The following is a 12,012-nucleotide window of genomic DNA, read 5'->3' as shown; positions in this document are numbered from 1 at the left end:
AATCGGGGATGCACCCTTTGCAAACTATGCACCAAAGTTATGGAACACACATGAACACACATGGACATTAGGGAAGCTAGATCTCTCTATAAAATAAGCTAAAAACATGCCTCTTCACCATAGCCTTCTAATACACTCCGCTGTTGATTGTACTGTAGCACTATTTTACTCTGTCCATTCTATTGTATTCCACTGCACTGTTGCATCATTTTACTATCTATTCTATTCTACTATTATATTATTGCACTGTATTTTTTTACTCTGTCTATTACTTTTTATTACAGGTTCAAAACTGTCAGGTATTAAACTGTGTGGGTATCAAACAAGAGACTGTCAGGCTTTAAAACGGTATAGGACCCAGGCCTAGAACTGCACCCTGAGAGAGGGAACTGCGCCCTGAGAGGAAGGTTTGCCCTGGGTGGGAGGTTTGAAGGGTCAAAGTGGGTATCAAACAGGAGGGAAAAGTTTTAAACTGTGGATACCAAACAGAGAAGGTAAAGACGACTTTGAACTGTTGAACAGTAATCCAGAACTATTTTATTGCACTGTAAAAAGAAATAAAGGATTTGATCTATTCTATTCTACTATTATTGCACTGCACTATTGCACTATTTTACTCTGTCTATTTTATCTTACTCTTTTTATTATTGTCTATTTAAAACTGAATCAAACCATAAGCAATGTGGCCTGTTGGGATGTTAGATCCTAATGTGAAAAACTGTGATTTTATATGTCTGCAATTTATGTGCTAATTTTATGCCAGTCTTTTTTCTGTTGTGAAGCACTTTGAGCTGCAGTTTCTGTATGAAAGGTGCTATACAAATAAAGTGTATTATCTATCTATCTATCTATCTATCTATCTATCTATCTATCTATCTATCTATCTATCTATCTATCTATCTATCTATCTATCTATCTATCTATCTATCTATCTATCTATCTATCTATCTATCTATCTATCTACCTACCTACATCTATCTATCTCTCTCACCATCCTTGGTGTCAGTGGGCAGTAGTGCATCTTGTCTGTTTCCCAGTACGAAGGCCAGTGTTGCCAGTATGGCAGCATCCACAACCCCCAGCAGGGCCAGTGTGAAGGCCCAGTATACAGAACAGTTCCCTGGAGAGAAGCTGCTCACCTGCAGAACAGACCAACATTATGACATTAAAAACAATGCAGAACAGACCTATCGTAAATAATGAGTTTATATTAAGGCTGTCAAATATATCGCGTTAATATCGCGTTAACTCCCGATTCTATTAATGCCACAATTTTTTTTAACTCAAGATTAACTAAAAAAAAAAAAAAAAAAATATGTTTTTTTTTTTATTTATTTTTTACTAGACTTCACTCAGGTGTATTATTGATGCTCTCATTGATACTATGTTTGTTTCTGAAGTGTGTGTGTGTGTGTGTGTGTGTGTGTGTGTGTGTGTGTGTGTGTGTGTGTGTGTGTGTGTGTGTGTGTGTGTGTGTGTGTGTGTGTGTGTGTGTGTGTGTGTGTGTGTGTGTGTGTGTGTGAGATATAGAGAGAGAGGGGGGTGAGAGAGATGAGGAAGGGGCAAAAGAGAAAAAGAGCTGGGAGAGTGTGTGTGTGAGGGAGAGAGGGGGTGTGTGATTAATCAGCCCTTGTGTGTGTGAATGTAACAAGTTCCTAACGTTTTCTTTCCCCTATTATTTCATGCACACTTTATTCATTGTTTTAAATTATTATTTTCTTTTAAGTTATTTTGTGCATCACTCTGTTTTGAATTTGATGCAAATTTGCAATGCATGAGGGTCATCCTTTTGTGTTAAATGGCTGCACAAAGCAAGCATTTGTTGACTCGCATGTTGATAAGAGTATTAAAACTTGGAACTTGAAAAAGATCTGTTTAAGGTAAAAAAGAAATTAAAAATAAAAATGCGGTTAATTTGCGATTAATCGCGAGTTAACTATGGACAATCATGCGATTAATCGAGTTAAATATTTTAATCGTTTGACAGCACTAGTTTATATGTAATCTATATATTGGAAAAAGGTTCTGGTTAATGGAGAGTGTGAGTCAGCAAGGACAAGCTGTGAAGCAAGACATGCATTCTTTAGATAAAACCGGTTAGAACAGAAGGGCCCCTGAGGCTTTTAGCGAGCTGGTCAACAGAAGACCTGTAAATTAGACCACCGTTCTGGATCCATTGACCAGGGTCATATAGGGTTGAAAACGAGTATGGGCAGCGTTCCCAGTGAAGATGAGCAGGAGCAGAGAGAGTGGAATGTCAGACAGAGAGAGCAGACGCTCTCAAGAAGAGAAGGACTTTAATAGTGCATATATATATATTGTAGTTGATAGAGAACTGGTTAGATGAGCAGTTAATAACTGCTTTAATAGAATGTAAACACTTAATACATACAGTTAGATACATAAATACGATAGACTACCATGTCACAGTTATGTGACAATGCCACAGTCCTGAGAAAAAGTTGAAGTCAGAGAGGACCTTAATAATAATAATAATAATAATAATAATAATAATAGATCAAATTTCTATAGCGCCTTTCATGAAACCCAAGGTTGCTTTACAATCACAACAAAAAATAGGGCTAGGGAAGTAGGGAAAAAAGGGGGGGATGAGGGCAGGTAAGGGATAATGAACCTAATCTAAACTAACTAATGGGGAAAAGCCTTGGTGAAGAGGTGTGTTTTGAGAGCAGTTTTGAAGGTGTCCAGGGTTGGGGCGTTGCGGATTTCAGAGGGAAGAGAGTTCCAGAGGGTAGGGGACGCCACGCTGAAGACTCTGTCACCGAAAGTCCGCAACCTGGTGCGAGGGATGGAGAGGAGACCCAGATCGGAGGATCGTACTGTAGGTTCCGGGATGGAGTGTGCTGGTGGAGGAGATCAGACAGGTATCGGGGGGCGAGGGCATGGAGGGACTTATAGGTGAGGAGCAGGAGTTTGAAGGAGATGCAGAACTTGATCGCATGTCCTCCCCCACATCTTCTCCCGTCCTCCCTCTCCTCTGTCGGTCCTGTGACCATAATTAGCTGTAAAAATGCTTATCAAAAAATTAATAAAGAGAAGGGAGGTCAGAGGTCATGGGCTGATTGAGCAGCAGAAGTGCCAGGCGTGGTAGCAACCCCATCCTTCAGAGAGAGGGGGTTGAATTTCAACAGATGGTGACATCACCATTTCACAAGGATCCAATTGGACAGAATAGTAAGCAAATCATTTGGGATTAGGAAAAAACTGGAGGGGTTTCATTTCATTGCCCTTGTATCTGATGTAATGCAAAAGAAAGAATCCAATTATCTGATCGCCATTTGAAGTACTGGGCACGGAGGTCCGTGCCACGTTCAACAGCATTGCATATGAGGGGGGGGGGGCCAGCCTCGCAGATCTATAGTTGAAATCAGGTTACCTCGCCTGATTATTTAAACCACGGCCGCACACGTGTAGCTTAATCCCAGCGGAAGAGTGTGTCGCGTTTCTCTGATTGGCCATGACGCCCATGTGACTGCGGCAGCGCGAGAGAGCGGCAGTGGGGAAATAGGCTGCATCCTCCACGTCAAGAAAGACAGACAGGCATTCTCTGTGACAAACCCTAACCTTAACCAACTCGGAAATAATGCCTAACCTTAACCCTCCCTAACCTTAACTTAACCCTAACCTTAACCAACTCCGAAATAATGCCTAACCTTAACCCTCCCTAACCTTAACTTAACCCTAACCTTAACCAACTCCGAAATAATGCCTAACCTTAACTTAACCCTAACCTTAACCAACTCCGAAAGAATGCCTAACCTTAACCCTCCCTAACCTTAACTTAACCCTAACCTTAACCAACTCCGAAATAATGCCTAACTTTAACTTAACCCTAACCTTAACCAACTCCGAAAGAATGCCTAAACTTAACCAGCGGAAGAATGCACGTTTATAGCGAGAGATGATAAACGTAAAAAAGAAAAAAAAAGTGATTCGAACTTGTGACCAACCGCACCGCAGGATCCACAGCACGGCGGCCTACCAGTTGAGCTAAGCGTCGATGGAAAAACATCGGGGATCACGGCTACATAATGCCGCAAGCTCTGCCGCTCCGCTCCGCGGCAGAGCTCCGCTCTGCGGCTGCCGCGCTGCGTGTCGCAGCCAATCAGGGAAAACGCGGAAGCACTCTGCAGCACTATTCGGCTCCAATTAAAGAATAGGCCGCCCGCACGGCTTGGATCGTCCCAGAAAAAAAACTATACCATTCCCAGTGGAGTGCAATACCAGCCGGACGGTATTTGCCCTTTTGCGAGCTCAGACCCATTCCCAACGATAACATCAGGCTGGATGGATGAAAATGAATGGATATCGCTAATAAAAGAAATAACGATTAAAACCTGACTATACTCGTGATTGGCGCTCAAGCAATGGCGAGTTAACCCGACTATCATCGTGACTGGCATCCAATGAGTTAAGACACTATAAACAATGCAGAACAGACCAACATTAAGACACTACTAGACCCCTGGTTATCACCAGAGTTCCTGTCACTGGGTGTTGGCATGGCAATGTGAAACGGAGTAAATATTTAACTATTGATAAATGGAGGACATGGGGGAGGAAGGGATAGGCCTTTTATTATTTGTTCTTGTGTGCTATGTTGCATCTACCGCTCAATGACCTAATCAGAGACAATGCCCTTCAACTGGCGGTGAGGTAATTCCCCCCTTTGATTGGTGCGCAAGTCCAGTCCACCTTGAATAAAGTGTGGACTTGGAAGTCATGCAGATGCCCAGAGACAGAGAGGTTTAGTTCGAGCCCCGGGGGACACAAGCAGGAGGGAGATCCCTGGGACCTGAGCGAGAGACTCACGCTGTGCAGTCCTTCACCTGTTATCTGCAACCGAGTGAGAGTGTGTTGGAGACGAACATGACGAATTGTTTTGAACCGCTCCTTCTGTGATTTGCTCAACGAGCCAGCTGCCAGAGGGGATTCCTGGAGTTGGGGGACATCCCAGAGGCAGAAGGAGAAGATGAGAGAGTGTACACCAAACGCCACGGCCAACAAAACGTACCAAACGCTACGGCCAACAAAACATACCGAACACCACAGTCGAGGAAACATACAGAACGCCACGGCCAACGAAACATACCAAACGCTACGGCCAACGAAACGTACCGAACGTTACGGCCAACAAAAGGTACCGAACGCTACGGCCAACAAAAGGTACCGAATGCTACAGCCAACAAAACATACCGAACGCCAGGGCCAATGAAAGATACCAAATGCCACGAAACTATTTGGATTCAGCTGGTTTTCTGTCACCGATGGATGAATGCTTGTCCCCTAGGGCCTAGGTAGCCTATGGGCTTTGAAAATAATCGTTACTTGGGTTATTCCGACCTGTGACAGTAAACAGCACTACTGTTGTTCAAGAAGCACAAGGTAGCAGTGCTTTATGGTAAATATTAGCATGGTAGGAGTGGCTGTTTGACCAATCAGATTTCTCGATTGGGATGGTGTAATGATTTAGTCGACTCACCCCCTCCCCGCACAGAGCCCTCATCTCAGCGCAATCCCAAGAGTCTGGAAACAACACACACGCTAGAGCCAGACAGAACCCTGCAGAGAGAGAGAGACAGACAGAAAGAGGAGGAGAGAGAGAAAGAGAGAGAGATAGAGAGAGAGACACAGGGATAGAGGGGGAGAGAGATAATGAGAGAGAGAATGAGGTAATGATAATGTACCTTTTGCTGGTCCCTGGCTGCTACAGTATATGTAATGGTACACTATAGGGCTATTGCGCACGCTAATAGCACCCTTAGGTCGCTTTCACATATAGTTTTGGTGGACTCGGTGCGGTTCTGGTGGTGAAGTTGCAACATTGTTGCATTCTTCATTTGGTTCGCCTGCGTTCACATAGCAATCTGTCAGGCGCACCGAACTTTCTGAACAATGTCACGCGGTCGAAAAGGGCGCTCGTCTATTGGACAGTGGAAATGTGTGTGTGGCTGCGAGCCCGTGTGTGCGCGCACGCGCATGTGTGTGTGTCTGTGTGTGGACTGCGAGCCCTCCAGATCAGCGGAGGCGAGTTTTGATGTGGCATTGATCCATTGTTCTATTGAAGCTCATTACCACCATCCTCTCGCTAAACAACTTGTACACCACGTCGTTTTTATGGGTGCCCACAAGTAGCTGTTTTATTTGGTCTTCTGCCCATATGTGTAGGTGTGCTTGTTTTGCAGTGAATGAATATTATTATTATAATAATATAATAAGCCGCGTTTTTTCTTCCTTCTTCCCAAGATGCACAGTTAGATATATAGATATATAGATAGATAGATAGATAGATAGATAGATAGATAGATAGATAGATAGATAGATAGATAGATAGATAGATAGATAGATAGATAGATAGATGCAGTGTGCTTGTTTTGCAGTGAATGCTGCGAGCAGTGGTAATAATAAGCACTTCCTATATTTGGTCCGCGTTTGGTCCGCTGAAGCGAACCGAGACCTACGTTTTCAGGCGGACCAGAGTTCGTGTGTTTGGTCCGCGGACCGCGTTCGACACGCATTCACACAAACCCGAAAAACCGGACTATCGAATTCTGGTCCGATAGTCCGGACCAAACAGCCCCTGTGTGAAAGCGTCCTTAACTGCACGCGATTAGCACCTGCTAATTGCTCCGTCTTTTGCGAGCTATTCACTAAAGATATTATGGATATTATTGTGGATGATATACTAGCGTAAACACGCCCATCGGTGTGCAATTTGCTCCTGATATCTGTCAACGCAGTTGGCTCGTGGAGCAGTTTGCACCTGGCGGCAGATATCAGGAAGGGGGGGAAATAAACGCACAGAGAGGACATTTATATCTATCTCCTTGTCTGACTCTGGAGAAGACAGTGAGCACATTTCCCATAATGTTGGCATGTTCCTTTAAGGTGTACATAGTGTGAACATACAAGACCGGTGTCAAATATTATTAATTCTTAACATTTGTTTTATCCTCCTTGGAATTCCAGATGGGTGGGGTTTGCTGTATCAGAACGACGGAGGACTGTGTGTCTACTACAGATAATGTCTCAACATTACCGTGATGAAGACGGGGGACAGTGTGTCTAATACAGATAATGTCTCAACATTACCGTGATGAAGACGTGGGACTGTGTGTCTACTACAGATAATGTCTCAACACGTGATGAAGACGTGGGACTGTGTCTACTACAGATAATGTCTCAACACGTGATGAAGACGTGGGACTGTGTGTCTACTACAGATAATGTCTCAACACGTGATGAAGACGTGGGACTGTGTCTACTACAGATAATGTCTCAACATTACCGTGATGAAGACGTGGGACTGTGTGTCTACTACAGATAATGTCTCAACATTACCGTGATGAAGACGTGGGACTGTGTGTCTACTACAGATAATGTCTCAACATTACCGTGATGAAGACGTGGGACTGTGTGTCTACTACAGATAATGTCTCAACACGTGATGAAGACGTGGGACTGTGTCTACTACAGATAATGTCTCAACATTACTGTGATGAAGACGTGGGACTGTGTCTACTACAGATAATGTCTCAACATTACTGTGATGAAGACGGGGGACTGTGTCTACTACAGATAATGTCTCAACATTACCGTGATGAAGACGTGGGACTGTGTGTCTACTACAGATAATGTCTCAACATTACCGTGATGAAGACGTGGGACTGCGTCTACTACAGATAATGTCTCAACATTACCGTGATGAAGACGGGCCGAAACGTCTGCACTGTGAAGCTCAAATTATGCTGCGCCCAGGGCGGCTACGTGGCGTAGTGGGCAAGGCGCTCGCCACGAATGACGGAGACGCTGGGCTTGCCTGTTCGAGCCCAGCGCTCCACATTGCTTTCAGTTTAGCTGGTCGTTCATACTAATACACATTGGCCGTATTAGGGGGTGGGAAACTGATGGGTGGGGATCGGGCGTTGTGGACAGCGACTCCTACAGGTCGGTTGGTGCGCCTGCGCAGTAGAATCAGGAAGTGTCGGGGGCAGCGTTACCTAGCACTAACATCAGCTATCGAAAATAAGAGCTAATGTCAGCTACCAAGTCCTGCAGCTAACGCTACCTACCGTTAATCAAAGATGGCCCCCAGGTCAGACCGTGTCGGTCACAGAAAAGTAACTAAACTGACTTTCAGAAACATCGTCAGAAGAAACGTCCTGCCACTCAAAACTCCACCTCTCTGGTATTCCCAAGGAGATACAAATAAACAGCCAACACTAAGATTTATCATCATTGTTATTGTTATCATTCAGCCTGGCTGTGTAGCCTACCCGCGGTGAGCTGCAGCCAGGCGCAGATCTTATAGACGGTGGCGGCATTGCAGAACCTGAATAGACTCAGACATCCAACACTGGTCCAGACCAGAGCCAGAGACACACACACCAACACCGCAGGGGACTGGAAGCACGGCAGGGGAGTCAGGGTGGAGAGGGAACCACGACACTCTGGAACAGGCCAGTCAGACTCAAGACACACCTAGATAATATAACAGACAGGCCAGTCAGACTCAAGACACACCTAGATAATATAACAGACAGGTCAGTTAGACTCAAGACACACCTAGATAATATAACAGACAGGTCAGTTAGACTCTACACATACCTAGATAATATAACAGACAGGTCAGTTAGACTCAAGACACACCTAGAGAATATAACAGACAGGTCAGTTAGACTCAAGACACACCTAGAGAATATAACAGACAGGTCAGTTAGACTCAAGACACACCTAGAGAATATAACAGACAGGTCAGTTAGACTCTACACATACACCTAGATAATATAACAGACAGGTCAGTTAGACTCAAGACACACCTAGATAATATAACAGACAGGTCAGTTAGACACTACACATACACCTAGATAATATAACAGACAGGTCAGTTAGACTCTACACATACCTAGATAATATAACAGACAGGTCAGTTAGACACTACACACATACCTAGATAATAACAGACAGGTCAGTTAGACACTACATATACCTAGATAATATAACAGACAGGTCAGTTAGACACTACATATACCTAGAGAATATAACAGACATGTCAGTCAGACTCAAGACACACCTAGAGAATATAACAGACAGGTCAGTCAGACTCAAGACACACCTAGAGAATATAACAGACAGGTCAGTTAGACACACACACCTAGAGAATATAACAGACAGGTCAGTTAGACACTACATATACCTAGAGAATAACAGACAGGTCAGTTAGACACTACACACACACCTAGAGAATATAACAGACCTATAATATAAGTCTTTCTCAGGTCTGCATCCTCTTAACAATTGTATGTATTGAGCTGTACTGTACTGTACCCATTCTGCAATCTGTTAATAAACTTTTCAATCAATCAAACAATCAATCAATCAATCAATCAATCAATCAATTCAATCAATCAAACACACACACCTAGATAATAACAGACAGGTCAGTTAGACACTACACATACCTAGATAATAACAGACAGGTCAGTTAGACACTACACACACACCTAGAGAATATAACAGACGGGTCAGTTAGACACTACACATACCTAGAGAATATAACAGACAGGTCAGTTAGACACTACACACACACATAGATAATATAACAGACAGGTCAGTTAGACACTACACACACACATAGATAATATAACAGACAGGTCAGTTAGACACTACACACACACCTAGATAATATAACAGACAGGTCAGTTAGACTCAAGACACACCTAGAGAATATAACAGACATGTCAGTTAGACTCTACACATACCTAGATAATAACAGACAGGTCAGTTAGACACTACACACACACCTAGAGAATAATATTATATAGTTAGTCAGTCAGGAAGTAAACCAGTCAGTCAGTCAGTCAGTCAAAACATGCTTCTGGGAGATGGAATCTAGACCAGTGAGATAGGGTTAGGGTTAGGTTGCTAGATCATAATGTCATTCAAAAGAAAAAAGCGGGCGTGATGTCACCTATTATTTTGCAAATGTGGGCTAGTTAGTTAGTCAGTCAGCTGGTTAGTTAGTTAGTCAGCTAGTGAGTTAAGAAACATTATTACTAGTGCTGTCAATAGATAAAAAAAAAAAATCTGTAATTAATCTAGATTAATCTAGATTAAAAATAGCATTTTTCTACTTAAAACTGAAGCTTGTAACAGATATTTACTTGAGTAAAATCATGGAATTAATGTAAAATCAACACAAAGAAAGTATATTTAGATTCAAAGACTATTTTAATAGCTTTCTTTGAATACAGTTTCTCTCCTGTGAAATACAAATGTTCAACAAAACCATCAACATTGACTCAGCTAGACCTCTTTCTTATATCCGCAGCGCTAGCAGAAATAAAAAAAACAACCCGCCAGGCCTATGTTAAAGTGCAGATTGGCTTAGAGGACGATAATGTCTTGTATGAACTACCAGTAATATAAATCATATTAACAACAAAAATGTGTTCCATCTTCATGTCAGATGATTTTCAAAAATCAGATACATTTATTTTAATGCTTTAAATAATTTAAATTAATCTCCAAAGTTAAAGCATTAACTTTGACAGCCCTAATTATTACCTACCTCAAACAGCCCCAAAGTGCCAGTCGGTGGCGGGGTTCCTCCGCCCTGGTAGTAGGTGGTTCTGGTGCCCACCCAGGACGGCTGCACGAGGATCACCACCTCGATGATGGAGAAACACAGCGTACACACGGCCCACAACACGCCCACTGCCCGAGCACTGCGCACAAACTCCGTCTGGTACAGACTAGCTACCTCCGCTGTGTGAGGGGTCACTGCCATGACTAGAGAGAGAGAGAGAGAGAGAGAGAGAGAGAGAGAGAGAGAGAGAGAGAGAGAGAGAGAGAGAGAGAGACACACACACACAGAGCAAGATATGCAGGTCAGTAGTCTGTAGGTCAGTAGTCTGTAGGTCAGTAGTCTGTAGGTCAGTAGTCTGCAGGTCAGTAGTCTGTAGGTCAGTAGTCTGTAGGTCAGTAGTCTGTAGGTCAGTAGTCTGTTGGTCAGTACTAGGTCAGTAGTCTGTAGGTCAGTAGTCTGCAGGTCAGTAGTCTGTAAGTCAGTAGTCTGTAGGTCAGTAGTCTGTAGGTCAGTAGTCTGTAGGTCAGTAGTCTGTAAGTCAGTAGTCTGTAAGTCAGTAGTCTGTAGGTCAGTAGTCTGTTGGTCAGTACTAGGTCAGTAGTCTGTAGGTCAGTACTAGGTCAGTAGTCTGTAGGTCAGTAGTCTGTAGGTCAGTAGTCTGTAGGTCAGTAGTCTGTTGGTCAGTACTAGGTCAGTAGTCTGTAGGTCAGTACTAGGTCAGTAGTCTGTAGGTCAGTAGTCTGCAGGTCAGTAGTCTGTAGGTCAGTAGTCTGCAGCTTCATTCCTCCCTGGAACCGTCCAGCCGTGTTGACTAAAGACCCTTTCTTTTTGCAACAGAATCAACTCAACTTTCAACCGTAATATGGATCTAGTAAGCTGGGCATTTAGAGCGATTGATCGCATATTCTCCACGAGAAAGCAAGATGCGGCTGATCCGCTCTGCCCACTCGGGAGCTTTCAGGCGGGGTACACGATCGATACTTACGGGAAATGGAACCCAATCTGTTTCTATCCTCTGGAAATCAATGATGTTGAGGACGTATATTTACTAATATTCATGGTGATCGGATTGGGCGCGCTCATCATTTGGATCTGGTACTGCCTTAACCTAATTCGGAGGAAGGTTGATCCTTTGGCTATGGACATGGCCAGGATGAAAGCCAACCAGGTGGAACTGTATAAGAAGATTGCTGTCTATAATACTAAGGAACAATTGAGCTCTAAGACCATGTTGGAGAGGATCGAGATCTACCACTCTGACGAACAATCGAGCTCGAAGGCTATTCTTGAGAGACTCGTTGCCTACCACGCAGATGAACAGTCGCGGTCTCAGGCCATTCTGGACCTCACGAAGGAAATTAGGGTCGTGATATATGATTAAACTAAACTAAACAAAATTTTAG

At 43.5% G+C, this 12,012-nt stretch overlaps 1 protein-coding gene across 1 annotated transcript; it reads right to left on the bottom strand.

Annotated features, from left to right (window-relative positions):
- Positions 1-974: 974 nt before the first annotated feature.
- lhfpl4b (LHFPL tetraspan subfamily member 4b) lies at positions 975-10,810 on the bottom strand (the record flags this gene model as incomplete). Its single annotated transcript, XM_084333405.1, has 4 exons — positions 975-1,139; positions 5,504-5,583; positions 8,298-8,502; positions 10,592-10,810. 4 exons carry the CDS (start codon positions 10,808-10,810, stop codon positions 975-977), a joined length of 669 nt encoding a protein of 222 aa, XP_084189531.1.
- Between the last annotated feature and the right edge of the window lie 1,202 nt (positions 10,811-12,012).

The sequence above is a fragment of the Notolepis coatsorum genome (assembly GCF_963971535.1).
Source record: "Notolepis coatsorum genome assembly, chromosome: 17".
In the NCBI taxonomy this organism is placed as follows: Eukaryota; Metazoa; Chordata; class Actinopteri; order Aulopiformes; family Paralepididae; genus Notolepis; species Notolepis coatsorum.
This window is presented reverse-complemented; position numbering and strand designations above follow the sequence as displayed.